This window comes from Triturus cristatus, chromosome 10, assembly GCF_964204655.1.
Source record: "Triturus cristatus chromosome 10, aTriCri1.1, whole genome shotgun sequence".
Classification (NCBI taxonomy): Eukaryota; Metazoa; Chordata; class Amphibia; order Caudata; family Salamandridae; genus Triturus; species Triturus cristatus.
The window spans coordinates 585,852,592-585,872,712 of record NC_140593.1 but is presented as its reverse complement, the minus strand read 5'-3'; the positions used below and the strand labels follow the sequence as shown (position 1 = coordinate 585,872,712).

The 20,121-nt window shown below is 43.8% G+C and overlaps 1 protein-coding gene across 2 annotated transcripts in view; it reads left to right on the top strand.

The window, feature by feature from the left end:
- Positions 1–20,121, top strand: part of RRN3 (RNA polymerase I transcription factor RRN3) — a 454,090-nt gene that overhangs the window by 6,829 nt on the left and 427,140 nt on the right. For both annotated transcript variants that reach the window (XM_085632098.1, XM_085632099.1), the window contains exon 2: positions 106–220. In XM_085632098.1, coding sequence (XP_085488224.1) covers positions 125–220 — 96 coding nt within the window. In that variant the 5' untranslated portion in view covers positions 106–124. The remainder of the gene's footprint in view (positions 1–105; positions 221–20,121) is intronic.

The following is a 20,121-nucleotide window of genomic DNA, read 5'->3' as shown; positions in this document are numbered from 1 at the left end:
CAAGGAATTGGTATGCTAGTATGAGCATGTTGAAAATATATTGGCAAATATCATGGTCTGTGTATGAACATTTGTTGTGCTTAATACATGTTCATCTTCTTTCAGTGTTGGAACGGGTTGAAACATGATGGCAGACAGCGATGAGTTCCTAATTCCAGCCCCAAAGAAAACAGTCCGTTTTGGTGGTACAGTGGCAAATGTTTTGCAGAAATATAAGCAGGTTAGTTACACTGCAATTGATTTTCCGATAGCTAGGGTGTGTAAAGACTGATATTGGTTTTAATTTGTTTTAGTGAATGACATGAGCTGTCATGATTGGGTGGTAGTATATTTATTTCTCATCTTGTTTTGTAAGCTACGCTGGGTCTTCATAAAATAATTAAATTGCCAATTTAAAATGAGGCGAAACATTTGTGTAATAGGGTAAATGATTACATTCCTAACTCTAGATACAGGATAAGGAATTTCTCTCCGAGCACTTAAGCACTTCTTTTGTTGTACGAATGAAACATCTAGATTGCTAGAAAACCAGTATGACTTCACCTTCTAGGGGCTATTTGATCATTGATGCTCAGATGCATGATAAGTAAGAAAGAAGTGAAGAGTAAATGGATCATTTTTATTTTCCACTCAAAATACTAATTTTTTTTATACATCTTTGCCCCATTTATTTTTTTCCAAAACAGATTTTATTTGGTATTTCCGATAGCATTTGGGCGTGAGCCCTACATATATTTGTAAGAAAGCATTAATTTGCAGAGAGACCATCTTTTCACGTTTCATATAATACCTGCGATAATGCAGGACAATCAACAACAACAATATGCAGACAGATCCAGAGTCAGCCAAACAATGCAGGACAATCAACAACAACAATATGCAGACAGATCCAGAGTCAGCCAAACAAAACCCCAGGAGATGCATCAGGGAGATAGCGAAGCCCAGCGTGGAATCAAGGGGAATCATGTACATGTACCTACAGAGGTATGCCATTCAAGGGTCCACTGGTGGTAAGGGGGGAAGCTCAAACCCACAGTACGTTACCCAGCCGGTCCAAATTTTACGGTGCTTCTGGGGGCAGCCACGCGCCCAAAAACACGGCTATTTCCGCACCCATGCATCTATCCACCTCGGCCTTCCACTTGCCAGGAGGATATATTCATACCTCCTGAACACTCCTGGCGCTGAAGATGGCTAATCCAGCCGAAATGCATTCGCCATGCTGTACATTTTTTAATAAAGATGCCTCCATGGTTTCCCCTACTGCGGCCTCTGCTCTTTCTTTGGAGGAGTTACTTGTGAGATATATTGCCCCGAATTCCATCCGTGCTATGCAGAAGAAATAAATGTGGGTCATGTGGGAGCTCCCATGCCAACACAGTCCTGAGGCACGACGAGCCTCTGCGCCAGAAGGGCCTATAGGGTGGAACACTCCCAAACAGTATGGGGGAATGTTCCTTCTTACTGGTCGCACCATAAGCATGTAGGGGATTGAATTGTGCCCAAAGTCTAGTTCGGGTGCAATACACGCAATGCAGTTATTTGAATTGTATGAGTCTATATCATGTGGAAACCGCCGCGCCTCGGGAGCTAGCTATGGCCTCCGCCCAGTCATCGTCTGTTAGATCAGGAATATCTACTTGCCATGCACCTCTGGTCTTATCCAAGGTGGCCTGTGTGTGCTTGTCAGTGTTTGATATGTTTGTCTGATTTTGTGGAGGCCTAGGTTGCCCATTAGGAGGCGTAGTTCGAGGGGGTGGAACTCTGGTAGGGACTCCATAGCTTGAATCAGGGGGGGTCAGGGCATGACGGAATTGAAGGTATTTATAAAACTGGGACTTGTGTAGCTGGAAGCCGCTCTGAAGTTGCTGAAACAATTTCAATGTGGTGCCCCTCATTACATCCCCTACGGTCAAGATTCCCACTATGTCCCACCCACGAAATCCAGGCAGGGCGGCCACGGGCCGGAGGTATGTGCCATGCCACATTTCTTGGGGATACGCGCCCACGCGTGGTTGTGTTGCATTAGCATCACTCAGTACTTGCCGCACTCACCCCCCACCCCCCTCATTCGGGCCTATTCTTTGTCTGTCCACGCCCCCAGCAACCCACCATACTGCCCCCACCCTGGAGGATGAGGATGCGGGAGCCTGTGTGGAGCAGACTGTAGAGGTGAGTTGCCTTACTTAATCCTTCCGGTTTAAAGATATACACTTTCTCATAGGATTATAGTGGAGTCCTGGCCCCTATCAATCTGGCTCTTGGGTCATTCCAGATGGAGGTTTTGCAGTGGGTCGCTGTGTATCAGTGTTTCTCTGTTTACAAGAGCACTGAACTCGCTGGGTCGAATCCGGTGCATCTCTCCAGCGGACATGACCTGAATTTTTCCCTAAACATCCATCATGTGCAGCAAGTCTCCCCCAGTTAATGTACCCCAATTGTGTTTAAATCCCCCCCCTCATCCATTGCTAGCCCCGTAGTGCTGCCTGCTTTGCCCCTCTGTCCATGTTGCAGTCACTCGCTCGGCAGTTTGAGTACATCCACCCATGTATTGGAGATTTACACCCTTACTCTGGTGTTTGCCCCTCCTCCCTTGGTACAGAGGTTCTGCTGCCCCTTGTGTTGCTCATGCACACGTGGCATAAACTACTTGATACCCCTATGTACTGCTGCTAAACCTCACTTGTTATATACTCTTGACTACTGCAGCTTAGCCAACTTGATGCACCTACTGTGCACTACACTAGTTGTGTGCGGAGACAATTTATTATCGTGCTGGCATTATTATTGCTTGGTTGTGCCTTGGGTTCCTTGTGACCTCACTTTCCAGTTCTCGGCACTTCATCTGGCATTGGTACCACGTAAATCACTTACCTCAAACTCCTTCTGCCTTCGGGGTGAGGACAGCGTACTCAGAAGCAGGCAAGAAAGCATTTTCCTTATTCTCCTTATTGATTTGTCCGAAACCATACTCATTTGTCAGTTATTTTAAGTAAAGGCGCAGCAACACCATGCAAATAAACAGTGTCTTTGTAATTAAGTTAAAATGGGGAACGTTTGTGAAAAACACTAATCTGTAAACAGAAGGAAAAACCAAATACACAAATTTCAGTGCTTAAATTGTGCCGGTCTTTGCTGATGCGAGACACCAGCATTTAGTTTCACTTGACAGTCCTCATATTTAAATACACATTTAAAACATAATTCTAGCGCGTCCAAGCCCTTCCTACTGCTTTGTGTAGCTTTGAATGCTTTAAACTGTCTAAATGTGATGTTCAGTAGGAAGTGTTTATACTGGCATGTGGCAGTGATCGTAGTTCCGTTAACTAGTGCAAGCTGCAGTGACCTCCTGAGCAATACATTGGGCGATCGCACTGGTTTATTTGTATATGAAGCACTGCGGCCAATCGCTGTCAGGGCTTGGTGAAAAAATATCATGGATGTGTTGAAGAGACCGAAAGTACACCCAGTCGACAGAACTTCCGTGACATGGGTACAAACCGCTTGAGGACAGAAAGCGACCACCCGCTGCAGTCACACACAACAAGCCTCGGCTTTGTACCAGCGCTCAGCAAACATGAGGCAGAAGAATTTTAAAATTCCATTACTTTGTTCCTCACATCAAAGAATATAAGGTTTTTGGGCGTGATCAGCCTTAGAAGAAGCTTGACCAACTACTAGAAAGGCAAATGTTTGATCTCTGGAGCCATATTAATGAAACTTTGCACTGCTGCAAAAACAGGAGAAGTCCTTGGTAAGATTTTGTTCCTTGTGGAGAAAATTTACATCATACCATTTTTTCTGTTTACATATTTATATGTTGAAGCAATGTACATTCTCCACGTTTGAAATGCAAAACTTTGGCTTTTGAAGCGATTTAAAAAAAAAAAAAAAAAAAATTGTATATAAAAAGGAAACACGCAAAATAAGTTAGCTCTATTTTTTAAAGTTATTTATGGCATAGGATTTCACAATTGAAATACTGATGTATTGAAATACTGTATGTAATAACAATATAGTAGCTCTTCGCCATATACACCCTATACAGTATTACATTTCCACAGGTTGTCGTTTTAGCTGAATAATGTTTTTTTACACAGGGTTATTAAAGCCAAAATCTGGGTACCCCTTTTGCCTCCAAATAGTGTTAGTTGTATAATACCTCCGGACCGTTCCTATTGCAGCAGGACCAAGTCTTATTTGCATATAGCTGGGTTTAATTTGATGTGTCATGGTGTGCCACAAACCGTGTATTGGAATGTGGCTCTAGTAAATTGCTAGTGGCTGAGATTGATTCACGCACTCAATGTGTCACCTTTTTGAAGTTTATATTGTGATGCCCTTAGTGTGTGTTTCATTTATTCTGAATTACGTCCATCATCCTGTTCTTTTTGCATCTGTCCCTCTAAACGGGAAGGGGATGCCCAGGTGTGGGTCCCATGCCAAACCATGTGGTAAAACCCTTACTGAACTGTTGACATGTAGGAGACTGTAATGATTGCCTTAATTTTCGAAATGATTCCCAGTGTAATAAAGGTTCTGTGAAGATGAACCCTCTTCATGTGTTCACATGCCATCCTCACACCTGATCTCCAAGTGCATGTCTTGTGCCCAAATGGCCTTTACTTTATCTTAGCAAAATGAACAAGCATTGGCATAGCCAATAGGTCTCGCCTTTGGGACCTTATAAGTGTTTAGCCATGCAACAGTTGATGTTGTTGCACCAAGGATATTGTGCTGCATAACTCAATACTTATAAGGTCCCAAAAGCGAGACCTATTGGCTATGCCAATGCTTGTTTTATTACTTACCAATTGAGGAGGACTAAGACCCTTTGTTACTTACTGTGGCATACTCTGTAAAGAAATATAGAAGGGAAAACTGAAGAATAACCTGCAGAGGTGGGCATAGGATACTCGCTATTCGCTACAATTTAATTGGAAAGAGCATTTTAGATTTATTGGACTTTGTGAATATTAAACAGAGAAGAGCCAATCTGGGCATTTTGTTTGAATACAAAAGGCCGGATATAACTCTTACTTTGTTTTTTTAATCATCTAGCTGTCAACTGTGTGGGAGATTGTTTTCTGTCTTGAAGAAGGTGGCAATATATTACAAGAACCACTGAAATGTGTCGACGTATAGATTTGTCTGTGCGGGATCCGACTCATAGACTAACATGGCAGATGGTTAATTCAGCGCAGTACGGCACATAATTTTTTATATCTATACCGGGCTAGCAACATTGCAACAGTCTTATGTGCTCTGTCTTTTTAAATAGATTTTTGTTCCTGTATAATCCATTTTTTAGTTATATTAATTTTTGCGCCGCATTGCAGGTGGTTTGATTATGTAGAAATTATATTTTGTACTGTGATGCCTCCATCGTTTAGTATTGCATGTTTTTTTATATGTGGTAAACAGCATTTTATATTAGTCCTTGTGAGCATTCTATAATAATTAGCTCTTGTATGTTACCCTTAATTAAAGTTCTGTCAAACCTAATGTGGGTGTGGTATCGATTGATGACCGTAAAAATCTGGAGGGTGAGAGAAGAGTGTTAGGTTTTTTGAAGACCCATGTATGTGTGCTTTGTTTTCTCAAGGGGAGAATTGTTTTTATTGTTAATACAGTGCTCTGTCCCCTTGGGTGAGGAGCACCTTTTTCTTGTCTAGTAGAGTTGGTTTGAGAACCAACATTTGCTTCTCAGCTGGCATTCTGATTAGGAATTGAGCATTTTAGTTCTGGCAGACATTTTAGCTTCCCATACCAGTAAAAACAAATATTTACAATGCAATAGGTCTCGCATTTTCGAGAGTTTAAGCTATTGGCATTGTATATGACAATGCCTTTTATTTATCTGTTTTAAATACCAACACATAAATAAAAGGAAGTGTTATTTACAATGGCAATAGCTCAAACCCTCGCAATTGCGAGACCTACTGCATTGAAAATGCTTGTTTGCACTGGGACAAATCACCAGAATGAGCTTAGTTCTGGTGCTTTTGGGAAACCACAGATGTGATTGTTACATGAGAGATCAGTGTGCTACATGAAATGCCCTCTATTACCGATCATATTGTATTTTGTGCAGAAGTGAAAGAACTGACTGAACAATGATTTATTGACTGATAGTGCTTGGTTTATTGAGCTACAAGTTTCAAATCGCACACAATGTATCCGAGTAAACCTTGGGGTGCTTGGCCTCTCTAGCATGAGGGTCAAGGGGTAAAGTTGATGCCCAGTTTGCGGATCAAAGTTATGGTTAAGAGCCACAACACAAAAGTAAACAAGCAGGATGGCTCTGTCTCCCTTCACGCCCAGGGAGGAGGGAGATGCGAGCAGAGCATCAAAGGGCTGGGTGAGAAGGGAGGGGGGAATGCAAGGGTCAAAGCGGCAAAAGTGAAAGTAATCGAGCAGAGCATCAAAGGGCTGGGTGAGAAGGGAGGGGGGAAAGCAATGAGCAGAGGAGCATCTGTGCTCGTGCATGTGATCGTGCACTCAAGGTTTAGGCCAGCCAAAAGACTGTGGGTAGCACTTTGAAAATCCCACATATAAAATGTCTCTTCGAGCCTTTGGCTCAGCGAGACCTAACCAGCATTGGCATGGCCAAAAGGTCTTGCCTTTGGGACCGTATAAGTGTATAGCCAGAGCTATTGGCTTTGCAAGTGTCTTTAAGCTATGTTGTAGAGCAGTGTGGCTGCTGAGCATCATGTTGAAAAGTTAGAACTAAAAAGTGTTATAAGTGTTGTTGGTACTCTATCTCCAATATGTACAACATAACGATTCTATGAAAAGAAGAATTAGCACAAAACATGTCTTACTTTTTTTGTCCTTGCAATGCTGGCAACTTCTTCTTGCCTGTTCTAATGCTCGTTTGTTACAGCTTTTTTTGTTGTTGTTGTTGTGGGGGGGGGGGCATAAACAACGGGAGGGTGGAGGATGGCAAATAATACCTAAATTGCAACACGCGCAGCAGACGGACACTAGAGGAGAATCAACAGATGCCTGATTCCGAGAGCAGACAGAGAGTGGTAATGAGGTAGTGGTGCTGCACTGGAGCTGTGGTGGTGGTACTGCACTGGTGCTGAGGTGGTGGTGCTGCACTAGTGCTCAGGTAGTGCTGAGCTGGTGGTGCTGTGTTGATGCTGAAGAGGTGCTGAGGTGGGGCTGTGCTGGTGCGGAGGTGGATTGCGTGTGCTGAGTGATGCTTTGGTGCTCAGGTGGGCCTGTGCTGGTGCTCAGGTTGTGCTGTGCTGGTGCTCAGGTGATGCTGTGCTGGTGCTCAGGTGATGCTGTGCTGATGCTATGGTGGTGAGTGATGAGATGCTGCGCGGGAGCCGTGGTGGTGCGTTATGATGCTATGCTGGTGAGTGAGGTGCTGCGCTGGTGAGTGATGGGATGCTGCGCTGGTGAGTGATGGGATGCTGCACTGGAGCTGTGGTGGTGCAGAGTGATGCTGTGCTGGTGCTAAGTGATGCTTTGGATTGTGGAGCCATGCTGAGTAAAATACCGGCCATTTGTTGTGTTTAAAGAGGCTGCAAAGGGATGCAAACAAAATCATATGTATTAATTTGTAACCTGATGTTTCTGTCATTGTTTACTTAACTTATTAATCATGGATCATTAATTCAGCTCTAAAGCACATTTAGATGTGCTTTCTATTTATATTTGCTGTTGAAATATGTACTGATCAAGGCTTAGAAATACTGGCTTAATGTGGTATTGCTTATTTTTGTACTGGCCTGGAAATTAAAATGTTGGTGGTGCCAGTAGGAATCCAGTCAGATAGCAGCTCAATCACAATACAATTTTTTTTTTTGCAGGATCAGGACATTTTTATTTTCCTCCACCCTCCAACCACGATTGATGTCATAAAGCAATAGTTTAACTTATTTCTGAAACCCTGCTCGCCAATCATCAATAACATGCTGAGTACTCCAAGTGTCTGGGAATACAGCCTTTATTGAGACTACTTACTCCTTATTCTCACCACTCATCCATCACTTTTACACTCCCTCTGCACTCGCACGAGCACACGTCTCACCCTGCGCTTGCAACGATCACACTGCATTCACACCACTCATGATGCCCTTGCGATGTTCATCCTGCAGTCACACGAGCACACTGCTCGCCCTGCACTCATGTGACACTTCCCTCACCTGTCACTCTCACTCCTCACCCTGCAAGCTCACTCAAACATGCACATCACTCACCATGCATTTATTCCTCCCACTCTTCACTTGCACCCTAACTCATATGTTCACATCACTCACCCTGCAGTCACTCCTCTTACCCTACTCTCACACTAGCACATCTCCCACCGTGCGCTCACATAGGCACTTCCGCCATTCACACAGCTCACCCTTCACTCATGTGGGCACATCACTCACCCTGCGCTCGCACCACGCAAACAGGCACATCACTCAGCCTGAAGTCACACCACTCCCCTTGCATTTCATCATCTCACCCTGCACTCTCACGGGCACACCTCTCAGTCTGCAGTTTGTTCACCCTGCCTGAACATAGGTGCAATAGTCTGCAGGGAATCACAGGGATACACCACTCACCTTGCACTAACACCTCTCACTATGCACTCCCCAGTCACTCTCATAGATCACCCTGCACTTGCACACAGGCACATCACTCACCCTGAATTTACACCACTCACACCACCCTACGCTCACTCCTCTCACTCTGCACGCACTCCTCTAACCTGACACTTAATTCCATCTGCAACAACTAGACTGATGCAAGAGGGGAGAGTGGACTGGAGATGTGGGGTGGTGTGAGGCTGAGGCTTTTGGGTATGTGTCATCTTCAGCCAGTTCTGACTTTCCTTTCAGCCACAATGCTTCATTCCGAACATGTATTATTTTTTTTTTTACATTGTATGTGTGATCTGAAAATGCAAAGTGTTACTGGATAAAATCCATGGTTACTGAAGAAGCTAAGCATTTTAAAAGTTTAACTGGATGCTGTGACATTACATGTTAGAAAGTAGATTCTTTTATTTTAAATATTGTAACTGCTTGAACCACATGTGGAACCAAATATAAGTCCCGTACAGCTATTTTAAGGCAGTGCACTTTTCATTCACATCATACTTGCAACAGACATTGACAAGGTAATATGTTATTATTTTTGATTAGTGTATAGAGTCATTTATGGATCTTTTATGTGTGTTCGATCTGGTAAACCGTACTAAATTATGGGATGGAATGGAGCAATTGGGGGTGGAAATAGAACTGTTACACTGGATAAGACGTATGCACTGGAAAACGTCTGTAAGAGTATGTTATGGGCCCTTGAGGAAATCTACCTGTCTAATTAGAACTCCGAGGCATGTGTCAGGGGTGCATATTGCCCCCCCTTTTTAGGTCTCGCCTGAGCTGGCGCATGCGCTGCTCTGGCGAGACATTTAGAAGCGAGTTTTCAAAGTTCTGCCCACATGCTTTTTCCAGCCACCAGCTTGCTGTTACGCGCACAAGCGCGCGCGACGTGCACAGCTGCCATGTGGCTTTATCGCGTGAATCCGATCGCGGTCACCTTCGCAGCGCGTGTGCTCGCGCACACATCTCCCAGGCTTCTTTTCACGCACTTGTGATGCCGACTTCTTTTAAATCACTTTCATGTTTGCAGCCGCAGAGCGCGCCCCACTCCTCTTTAATTTGATCACTTTCATTTTTGCGGCCGCAGAGCGCGTCCTGCTCCTCCTGCTTTAATTAAATCACTTTCATTTTTGCGGCCGCCCTGTCTGGGGCTCCAATACTACAGGTCCCAGCAGCCCCCGTTCCCACTGCTGCGCAGCCCACGGCGCATCCAAGACCCAGGCCCCCTCGCAGATGCACGCAACGGACTTGTTGTTTCAGTTTCGCGCCATGAAAGTGACACGGCCACACGGCTATTGCTTGTTAAGCATTGCTTTCAGAACACATTGAGGAAGCTCATCTGTGTTTACATGGTGCGTTTAAGCCAGAAACAATCCTATATGACAGTCCAGTCTAAAGTTGGGGTGTCTGTGGAGAAACAATGGTCCAACGCATTATACACACTATACACTAGACAAGAGTCGGAAGGAAATGCCAGGGTGCGGACATCCGGGTCTGTTGGTAACTCAAGCACCTTATTACTCCATTCTGACATGTCCTAAAGGGGTTACTTCCTCTCCGTGAGGGGTTTGTGTCAGATGAATCGGACCTCACAGCAGCAGACTTGTTCTTACTCCTCCAGTCTCAGGACGGGTATCGGAGAGAAAGAGAAATGTGTTGCTAGCAGCTGGCGTATTCATTTCTGGTATCGCCCGCGATGCTTGTCTGTCAGGAGCCCGCGTCCATTAAGGTCTCCGCCCTTTGCCTTCTCTACTCCTCCCGCCTGTCTCTGTTCCCTCCCCTTTCTCTTCTTCGCTTCCGTCCATCTGTCTCCTTGTTCCCCTCCCACAGTTCCTCTGTGACACTCGGGCTCTCCTTTCTCCTGCACCTTGGCTCCTCCCCTCTATGCCTCACCTTCGGCTTCTCCCGTCTTTCCCTCCTATGCCCTCCTTGCTCCCAGTTCCAGCGCCGTCGGACCTTGCCCTTGCGCCCCGTGTTTCACTCGCAACGTTTCCTGTTCGTTCTTCTCGCGCGCCCTGTCTGCCGCCGTCCAGCTTTCTTACTTCCAGTCTCTCATGCCTCACAGCATAATTCTTGGACGTGCACGTTGCCACTGTGCTGCATCTGTCCCTGATGTGCGAGGGTAGCACAAGGTATATTATGGACGACTGCTTCCGGGCCACCCGCCTTGCCATCCACTTCAATAGAGCTGACCGGAGCTGTCCTAAAGCCTAATTGTGCATAATGTCTCCATTAAGGAGCTGATTCACCTCAAAAGTAATAATTATTTAAGTGATGGAACAAATATACACAATCAGGGTCGGACTTGCCTAGCGCCAGGCTACTCCAATTATGCGATTCTGTTGTGCTGTGTTTTTCGCAGAAGTATGGATTTGCCGCATTTGCCACGCAAGCCTTCATTTGCTGCATAATCTGTAGATGGGAACAAAATAAGATTTTGTTTCTAGCTCAAATATATCAAAAGTTACTCAAAATATTGTGTTTTGTTTTCCCATGCAGTGAAAGGCCAGTCGCAAAATTAGACCAGTTATCTTTCAGTTGATTATTGCCATATTTGATTGTGAAACTGGTACTAATGAGATGAACCTATGCCCAGACAGTGTTACCATGAGTAACTAGCATTGGCATAGCCAATAGGTCTCGCCTTTGGGACCTTATAAGTGTTTAGCCATGCAACAGTTGTTGTTGCACCAAGGATATTGTGCTGCATAACTAAATACTTATAAGGTCCCAAAAGCGAGACCTATTGGCTATGCCAATGCTTGTTTTCTTAGCATTCTAGGACTTGTAGTCCTGGTTTTATGCTGGGTTAAATATGACCACAAGTCTCAGAATTATGAGAAAAAAAAACAGACTGACCTAACTAGTCAAGCATGGTCCTGGGAAACTTTGTAGCTATGTTCACGCGGTGTGACAGCAGGAGGGTTCTGTTCACCAGTGCGTGAAATGAACCGCAAGAAGTTCACCTCACTCAGTTTGTGACTACACAATGTTTATTCCCCACCACCCACAGTGTGTAACAATACAAAGATTTTCTCACTCGAGCATCATAATACATTATCTCATTCCTGTGCGTGACAATAACAGATGCTTTTTTTCTCGCAGTACGTGTATCTTTCTCCCCGAGTTGTCTTTTTAGGCTGGGCTTACTGGACAACAGCCATGCCAAATTTCCCAGGTGTATGCATGATATGTGGTGCCAGCCCATATTTTTTCTTTGAATTATGGGATTTTTAGTCTTGTTTTTCAATTATAAAACAGGACTACAAGTCCAAGAAATCAAATTAAGAAAACCTGGACTGAAACAGCACATCATGCATGGACCTGGAAAAATTAACAACTATGACACAGCGCATGATCTGTCTGTTTTGAGGCATATTTTAGTTTAGCAAGAACACAGGGGCTTGGAGCCTGCCCATTCCTTACTTACCACTGATTTCTTTTCCTGTCACTCTCATTTACCTGCTTCACATTGGTGTACCAGCTGTCAATCTTGTGTTTGGAGCATTGCCTCGTTACCATCTCTCTGATTGGCTGGCCCCTCCGCTTCCACTGCTTACTTTTTAAGCTCCACTTTTTTATTTTGTGTTAAGCACTTCATTACAATGCATTTCTTTCCGAGCTGACTCTCACATGTACTTCTCGCCTTCTACACTTGTGTTTGCTCTCTGTTGCCTCAGTGCTCCTCCGTAGCTATCCTCCTGATGACCTAGCCCGTCTGTTTCTCTCCATTGCTCTTCACACCCTCCATGTTGGTTCTCCTACCCTTGCCCTCCTTCTCTCTCCCTGTTGTTCCGTCCCCCACTTTCACCGCCTGTTTTGCTTTACCCTAATTCCCTTTGTGTCCCCCCTAGCATAAAAAAATACTGTTAAACATTTTGTTTTCTTTTTAGGTACTGATCCAACTCTTATTGGTAACTAAAACAAAAAAAGCACCTGTAATTTGTAGGTGCGCATGTGTGGTACTCACGCATAAAATCTTTAGCCATCGTGGATGCTGTGCAGCATGGGTAAAAACAACTGACAAGGCCTACTCGGGTTACAAAAGCGAGATCTATATGAGAGCCATTGACTTTGTCAATCTGTCTTAGCCGTGTTGTGCGTAAACGCTGGGAAGCTTGGCTGAAAGTAAAGAAATAAAACGTTATGATGCAGTCAGCACTGGCCACCTCATACCATTTTTTTCCTACCTTACTTTTAGCCATGCTGCACAGCAGCCACATTGCTGTACAGCACGGATAAACAAAACTTTGATAAAGCCAATAGCTCTTGCGTAGGGGAGACCTGTTGGTTTTGACAGTGTTTGTTTCTGCTTGCATTCCTTTAATTTATATTACATATGTTGTTGAGTTTGTGTTTGAATGCAAGATTGAGTCTGTGAATGGATTAATAAATGCATAAGTGCAAAGATGAGCGAGAAAGTGCATGTATGGTAACTTATTGAGTGCCTAAAGCATCAGTCACACAAAAGTAACTTTATAAGTCAAACCTATTGACACTGTCAGTGTTTATTATTTGTTTGAATCTTTGCAGGACACTACAAACAATTAGTATGTGCAAATGTGACTCATCAAGGAACATTCTAAAACAAATTTGTAACAGATATCATCAAACTCCATATTCTATAAAAATATAAAGCATCCTCGACTGTTTTGACAAGTTAGATATAAAACTCAAATAAGAGTTTCAGGTATTTTTTCAGAGGTCCAACAGCTTTTGACATACAAACAATGCATGCACAACATCCTTAACTAAATGTTGACTCAAAGCAAGTTGTCAGGCTTTCAAATGTGATCAGGCTGGGACCTGCACCCTGAGCTTCTTATTCCAACGTCGATACTGTATCCACTGGACCGCAAGTTATTTTTTGCAGAGGACACTTTCAAAAATGGTATTTAACAATGCTTTAAAGATCACAACTTTTTGTGGTTCAGTATGCTAGTGTATATCATTTCATGTTTTCTGATTTATATATAATAATAAGCGAGAATCAGTTTCATTTTTAGGTCTCGGCCTGGCGAAAGCAGCGCATGCGCTGCTCTGCCATGCAGAGGCCTTTTGGAATCGATACAATTCCAGCGTGCACACAAAGGAGACAGAAGATGTGCACGCAGGGATTGGATGCTTTACTGGCGGTGTGATACACTGGAGACTTTTGTTTTTCGCCGCCAGTAAAGGCAGTCCCCGCGTGCACATCTGTCCGTCCCATGATGGGCCGCGCTTGTTGCCATGTGCAAGAACCACCCATTTCTAGTTATTAAATAAAGTACTTCAAGGAAAGAGAAAACACGGCATCTGGCTCCCTCTAACGGTGCTTCTACGGAAGTTACCTCGCCTATACATCGTTATTATGGCTGAACTTTTTAAACTGCCTCAATCATTTTACCAGGGGGGACCCTTGAAACTTTGTCGTCGTCCTCCCCCCGTGAAGCCTCCTCTCCCTCCGGGCAACCGCGTACCTCGCCAATGGGGGGCAGCGTTTCAAGCATAGCATCCTACGAAGTAAATGCAACTACACACAATGTTCCAATTTAGTATTTCTACGATTGCACGGTCAGCATTAATAGATGAATGTTAGACGGTGTATGGGGTAGTGCGACGGACTGGGTTTGGCAAAGTCCCACACCCTCACTGCGTTGCTAGTCACAAATATTTGTAATCCTTTTCCGCACCTACCTTTACTCTTAAAGTTAAAACAACATCGAGACGGCACGTAACAGATCACTTGCGTACAGGGTTAGAAGAAAATAATTCTTCATGTTAAAAATTACTTTACGCGTGACCCGTTGTGTACGTGACTAGAAGAAAATTCTCCATACTAAAAATTACTATACATGTGAAACTAAAAAGAAGAAATATAGTTAACTGGGCAATTGCAGAGTAATGCTAAAGTTATTTATTTTCCGGAATGATAATCAGCCGAAGCAGGGTTCGGACACAGAGGTGTACACTAAGGAACTACGACAGCTCTACTTTACCAGACGTGAAGGCACTAAACCTTTTTATTCAAACGCTCACCAAAGGAAGCTATGACCCTGTGACCATCAATTTAAAAAAAAAATGCCAGTCCGACAGCTTCTTAACTGTTTCCTGAAATTAACATCTTATTTTTTTCTGTGTCTACACTCCATCTCCTCTGTGTTGCCTTTCCCTAGTCCGGGTGCTGGGCTGCTGCCTAAATTGCTACTTTTTTTAGTGTCCAGTCTCCCGATGGTGCAGCAGCAGCAGCCATGGGGGCGGAGGCAGCCTCCAGGAGAGAGGCAGACACTCCGGCTTTGACAGCGTGCTCAAGCCCGGAGGCACGATTGTACGTGACATGGTCAAGGGAGGGGGGCACGGGCAGTAAGGATAACCGCTCTCTGCCGTCTTCAGTACCTCGATGACCTAGACGTTTCTGCACCAATTTTTCCACTGGTGCTCAACCTGTTACCGAGCTCCGCCCTGAGTGAGAAAATCCCAGGACTGCAGCTGCTTCTAGAAAATCCACTAAAGGTAAGTTTGGTAGTGAATGAAAGGGAACTGGTAATTGAACTGTTAGGAGAGTGGTTGTCCACAGCCCCTTGCCCGAAACCCTGCTTGAGTCGTTCAGGTAACTACCATCCTCCCTTGCCAGTACTTCTGGCTGAGCAACCCACCGACATGAAACCCTGACTCCTGCCTAGCTTATCAACATACCAAATTTGTCAGAGCCTGAGTTAATGCTTTTTCGTCTCCTTCCTTTTGACCTGTACCTCCTGCAATACCTATGTCCCATGCCTTTGTTCCAGGCCCATGACTGAATTGTTTTGGTAATGTTGCTTCACAATACCCATCTCCTCGCCTTCTGCTCCCTCTGTTTCAGAATGTTAGACCCCCTTCACCCCCAGTGAAACTGCTACTGACCCCAGCTGCAGACAATGTACTTGCTGCATGGTTAAATACTTATAAGACCCCAAAGGCGAGACCGATTGTATTGCAAATGCTTGTTATTTTTGCTTTATGTAAACAATTTGAGTAACTTTCTTAATGGATTAGTGGAAAGAACTACCTAACATGGGGATGCTTTTAAGCCTTTTTTTTTTAAGGGGGTGTGCAGTTCCTATCTGGATGTGGGGGAAAGACAGGTCTTTCTTCGTGATGCCCTCACACACCCCGAGAGGTGTCATGCTTCATCATTGGGCTGGTGCCCCTCACCAGGCCGGTGCTGCAATGCCTGACGGGCTCCCGGAACCGGGGCTCTTTGCCGGGGATCTTTTGAAGAGGAAACCGTGGGGTGCGTGCGGGTGTGATGGCTGGGTAGTGCACACGGGAGTGAGATAAATAAAATAGGTCTGGAGCAGTCCTACTAGATCAAAGTTTAATGTATTCGGTAGCTCTAGCCTGATTAAAACGGTGCGTGTGCCCCTGTGTGGAAATAATGTTCCTCAAGGGATACCTAAGTGTGGTCAACATGTTTCGTGTCCTATCTGCCCCCAACGGGTCAATTGGCACTTCATCAGGACCGAAAAGAAAGGTGTTAAGGTGCACTACCGTCTGGTATTCTAATACAGTGACATCAAATTACCAGATGCGGTAGGAAAGCCCTAGTAGACTTGTACTGGGGAGTTCTGTTGACCTGTGGGAGAAGGGGAGAAAAGGAGGGGGGTGGTAGGGACAACCAAAAACAAAAAATGAAACTATCGGTAAACAAAGCAGAAGCCAGAATTATGGCAATCAAGCAAACTAAAAAAACAGCATATTATACTGGCATAATTATCACAAACACGTGTCAGTTTGCTAAGGTGCAAGTGTAGTCAGTATATCCCCCAATGCGACTGGTAGGTGACAACTGGGTAAGATTATAGGCAAGCAGCATTAGCCCATGTCTCACCCAATGCGGCTGAAGTTAAAATCGGGTACAAGCATGCAACTGTGTTAGTGCTTGAACAAGGCATTGGTGAGTGTATTACAGAAGAATTAGGGTGAAAAACGCCGATCGGTCTTGCTCAGGTGAGGCAATTTGTATGATTTCGACATAAGGTGGATGAATCTGAAAACTGAAAAAGATGCTTTTAAGCCCCCATTTTATTGTATGCTGATAATGTAGGCCTTATCTCAAACAACTAGTGACCTCCAACTTCTGTTGATTAATCTTAACCTCTTCAATGCCCGTGACGAGCTGGTCTCGTCATGGGCCGCGGTTGCGCTGTGCCCATGACGAGACCAGCTCGTCACAAACCCCGCCCGCTAATGAAACGGCCGGCACAGGGCGGGGAAAGGGGCGGGCACTGAAGGGGTTAACCCCTTATGGAGAGTTTGGATGTAAAGGTAAATGTTACTAAGTCGTATGTCGTGACCTGTGGGCCTCCTAAAACAAAAATTAAGTCCCATCAGTTGATGTGGGTGAGTGGGGTGGGGCGGCGGACTGGGGGTGCCCAGTTAGAAAGAAAAAAAACTTTATTTAATTCAACACTTTCCTAGGCTACCCCTTGTTATCCTTGAGACCGCAACAATTTATTAGAACAACAGAGATGGTCTAAGTTTGCATACAGGTTAAACCAAAAGCCAGTGAAGGAACAAGTAGAAACTTACAAGTAAGTGCATACCCGTAGGGTCCTATGAAGCATGTGTCTGGGATGACAGCAGTTTGAATATTCTCCAACGCACTGGGAATAGCTTTATTTACAGATTTCTGTTGGTGCCTAGGAGCACCTCATCTGTCATTTGCCATGAAGAATTAGATTTAACTCAATTGAATTACACAATTGGCCTTACGCTATTGATTTTATGGACTAATTTTCTGAGGTAAACAAGAAGTGGATCTGGTTAGAGTTTTTCTTGAGGACCGGTTATTGCTTGTTAATCTAATTTGGATTCCCTGGTTTGTTTATTTAAAGAAAATGTTTAATTCGTTGGGTTTACCAGAACTGTTTAAAAACCCTCCGATAATAACTCTTCAGTTGTAAAGAAAAGGTGAAATAGCCTAACTTGGAATACCGCTTGAAGAAATGGATTGAACATGTCGCCTCCATGACCTCGATAATTGGGTACTGTGTTATTTGCACATCTCCTGGGCTGGAACCTTATTAAAATGTTATCACGAAGTGTACTTATTGATTGTATTTGACTCATTTAAGACTCATTCAAGACTGAGCACTGTGATCTTTATGGTGAATTTCTCTTTTAAGAGTACCTTTGCTAGGAATTTGCCCCCTTGTCCATGCAATAATGTCTCCATTCAAAGCACATGCCACTTTGTTATTTTGCACTTTATACTCTGTCCCACAATCTCCTTACTCTGTCCCTACTTTACATCAAATGAATGAGACATTATAAGCTTGCGGTGGATTTCCTACAACAACTAGGAATGCCAGTCACATGTTATGCTATTTTAAACTTTGAAAGAAGCGCTATTTTAATTAGGAAGCATGAATCACGAACCTGGAGTTGTGTGAACTATTTCTATATGCATTGTATATGTTTCTCCCTATATATTATACATTTTTATTTTGGTGCTAAATGTGTCAATATAATTGGAAATAGTGGCCTGAGAGATGAGTTTCATTCGTACCATATACTTTTTGAAGTTTTGTATGCATATTTTAATTAATTATATCTTAATTATTTATATTTTATTTCTCTCATCTCTCACTATTTTAAATGAGCTATGTAAATGTACATTTTGTTTTTTTAAAATCTTTTGTGGCTTTTTAGGCCGAATAAAGACAGACTGACTGAAACTTGTACCCAAAATGTATGACCGTTCTGGGGAAAAAACACTGTAGTTTACAACATTTGCATTTCCATGTGGAAAGTGGAAAAGCTTTGAACACTGATGTACTGTACTGTTGTACAGCTTATACTTTCCCAACTAAAATTGGGCATTTGTTAGACAACATAACCATCAGAACTGTGCGAGACTGATTCCACACACACCATACGGATATATTTGCAGAAGTGCTGCTAGCTCACAGTGTACCATCTGTACCCCTAACCATACAAGGTAACAAATGGATGTTCAATCTCAGAACATGACAACCCAGACTCCACACAGAAATCGTGGCAGCAGATCTAGAACCCTTTCGCTTAGTTACTTATGCATACCCAAAGAGATTCACAGGAAATACACAGTAAAGCGTTTCAATATTTGTTGAAGCATTGCGCTGCAATAATCAATGGAAGAAAACAGAATAATGTGATTAGCATTATTAGGATGGTGAAAAAATTAAACGGCTCAACCATTTTGCTGATTATAGAGGATACATGCTTGCATACAAGTACTGTAATATATTGTAATCCTACCTAGCACATCTTCGTGTATCCTGTCTAGGGTGAGTGTTTCTGCCAAATCCCTGTAGGATGATCTAACTCCCCATTACCTGTAGGTAAGTGTCCTAAAGCTGTCCATCTTGGTATAGAGCTGGACAGCATCCCTCGTATTAGGGAAACTGGAATCAGCTGAACAGGAATTCCGGCATGGATCGACCTCTCTGTGCCATCAAAATGCTCCTCTGTATAAACAAAGGATCGATGTCCTGTGTAAATATAATAAAATCACCCATATTTCCATGCCGAGGCCCCAGCAAGCTCCTATTGTTTATACTATTGTGATAGCTCTGTCACTGGATGGCCAAAACAAATAAAATTTTGTGTGATGAACTTAGCCATTGTACAGAATGTTCAAGGTGTTTTGATGGGGTGCCTACAAAGTGGCACTGTAAGCAAACTGAGTTCGAAGAATATCATTGTGTATGTGCATGCAAATGAAATGTGTCAAACGTCATCATGTTTAGGGAGAGAAGGCAGCTTAAGAACATGAGCATGTAAAATGGCATTTCTACCCGGGCCTAATGTAAGCTCATGACGCCCACTTCTTGGACATGAGACGACAAAAAGCTATCTGAAAACAATGCTAAACAGTTATGTAAAAGCATAAAACCCAAATAGTATAAAAAGGCGCTACGCTAGTTTGAAGGTAAAAGCACTCGGAAAGCCAAACCTAAAAGTATAAAAGCTAATTTAAAAATCAAATTGAAAGTGGTACAATTTCTTAAACCATTTGGGATGTTAAAAACATGTTTGAATTAAAAGGTTCCCACAACTTGAAACCAGTTTGTGTTCCGAGGAGTAGACCAAACATTGCTGTTCCCAGCAACCTCAGACAATGGTCCCAGAGGCACCAAACGCAGCAGGTCTATAGAACAGAAATGTCTTCGTCCAGCATCCGCCAAGGGAGGAACAGCCAGTGCTAAATCCACGGAAGATGAGCCAGGATCCAAATCACCAGGAGCTGAGGCATTTCAGGAAGGCTCATAATATGCATTTAGGAGTAATGCCAAGCACGAAGGGAACGGTACAGGTGAGCCATTAAGGGACTCCCCAGTAGGTCAGTGTCCAATTGAACCAGTTGCGTTCCCAAGCATATGTCCAGGGCACACTTGAAAGTGCACAGCGGAAAACAAGCTGCACAGAATGTAGTCAGATAGGCCGAAAGGGCAAGAACCAGTGGTCATTAACTTCCTGAAGCAAGGGTGCGCCAAAGCACTGTATC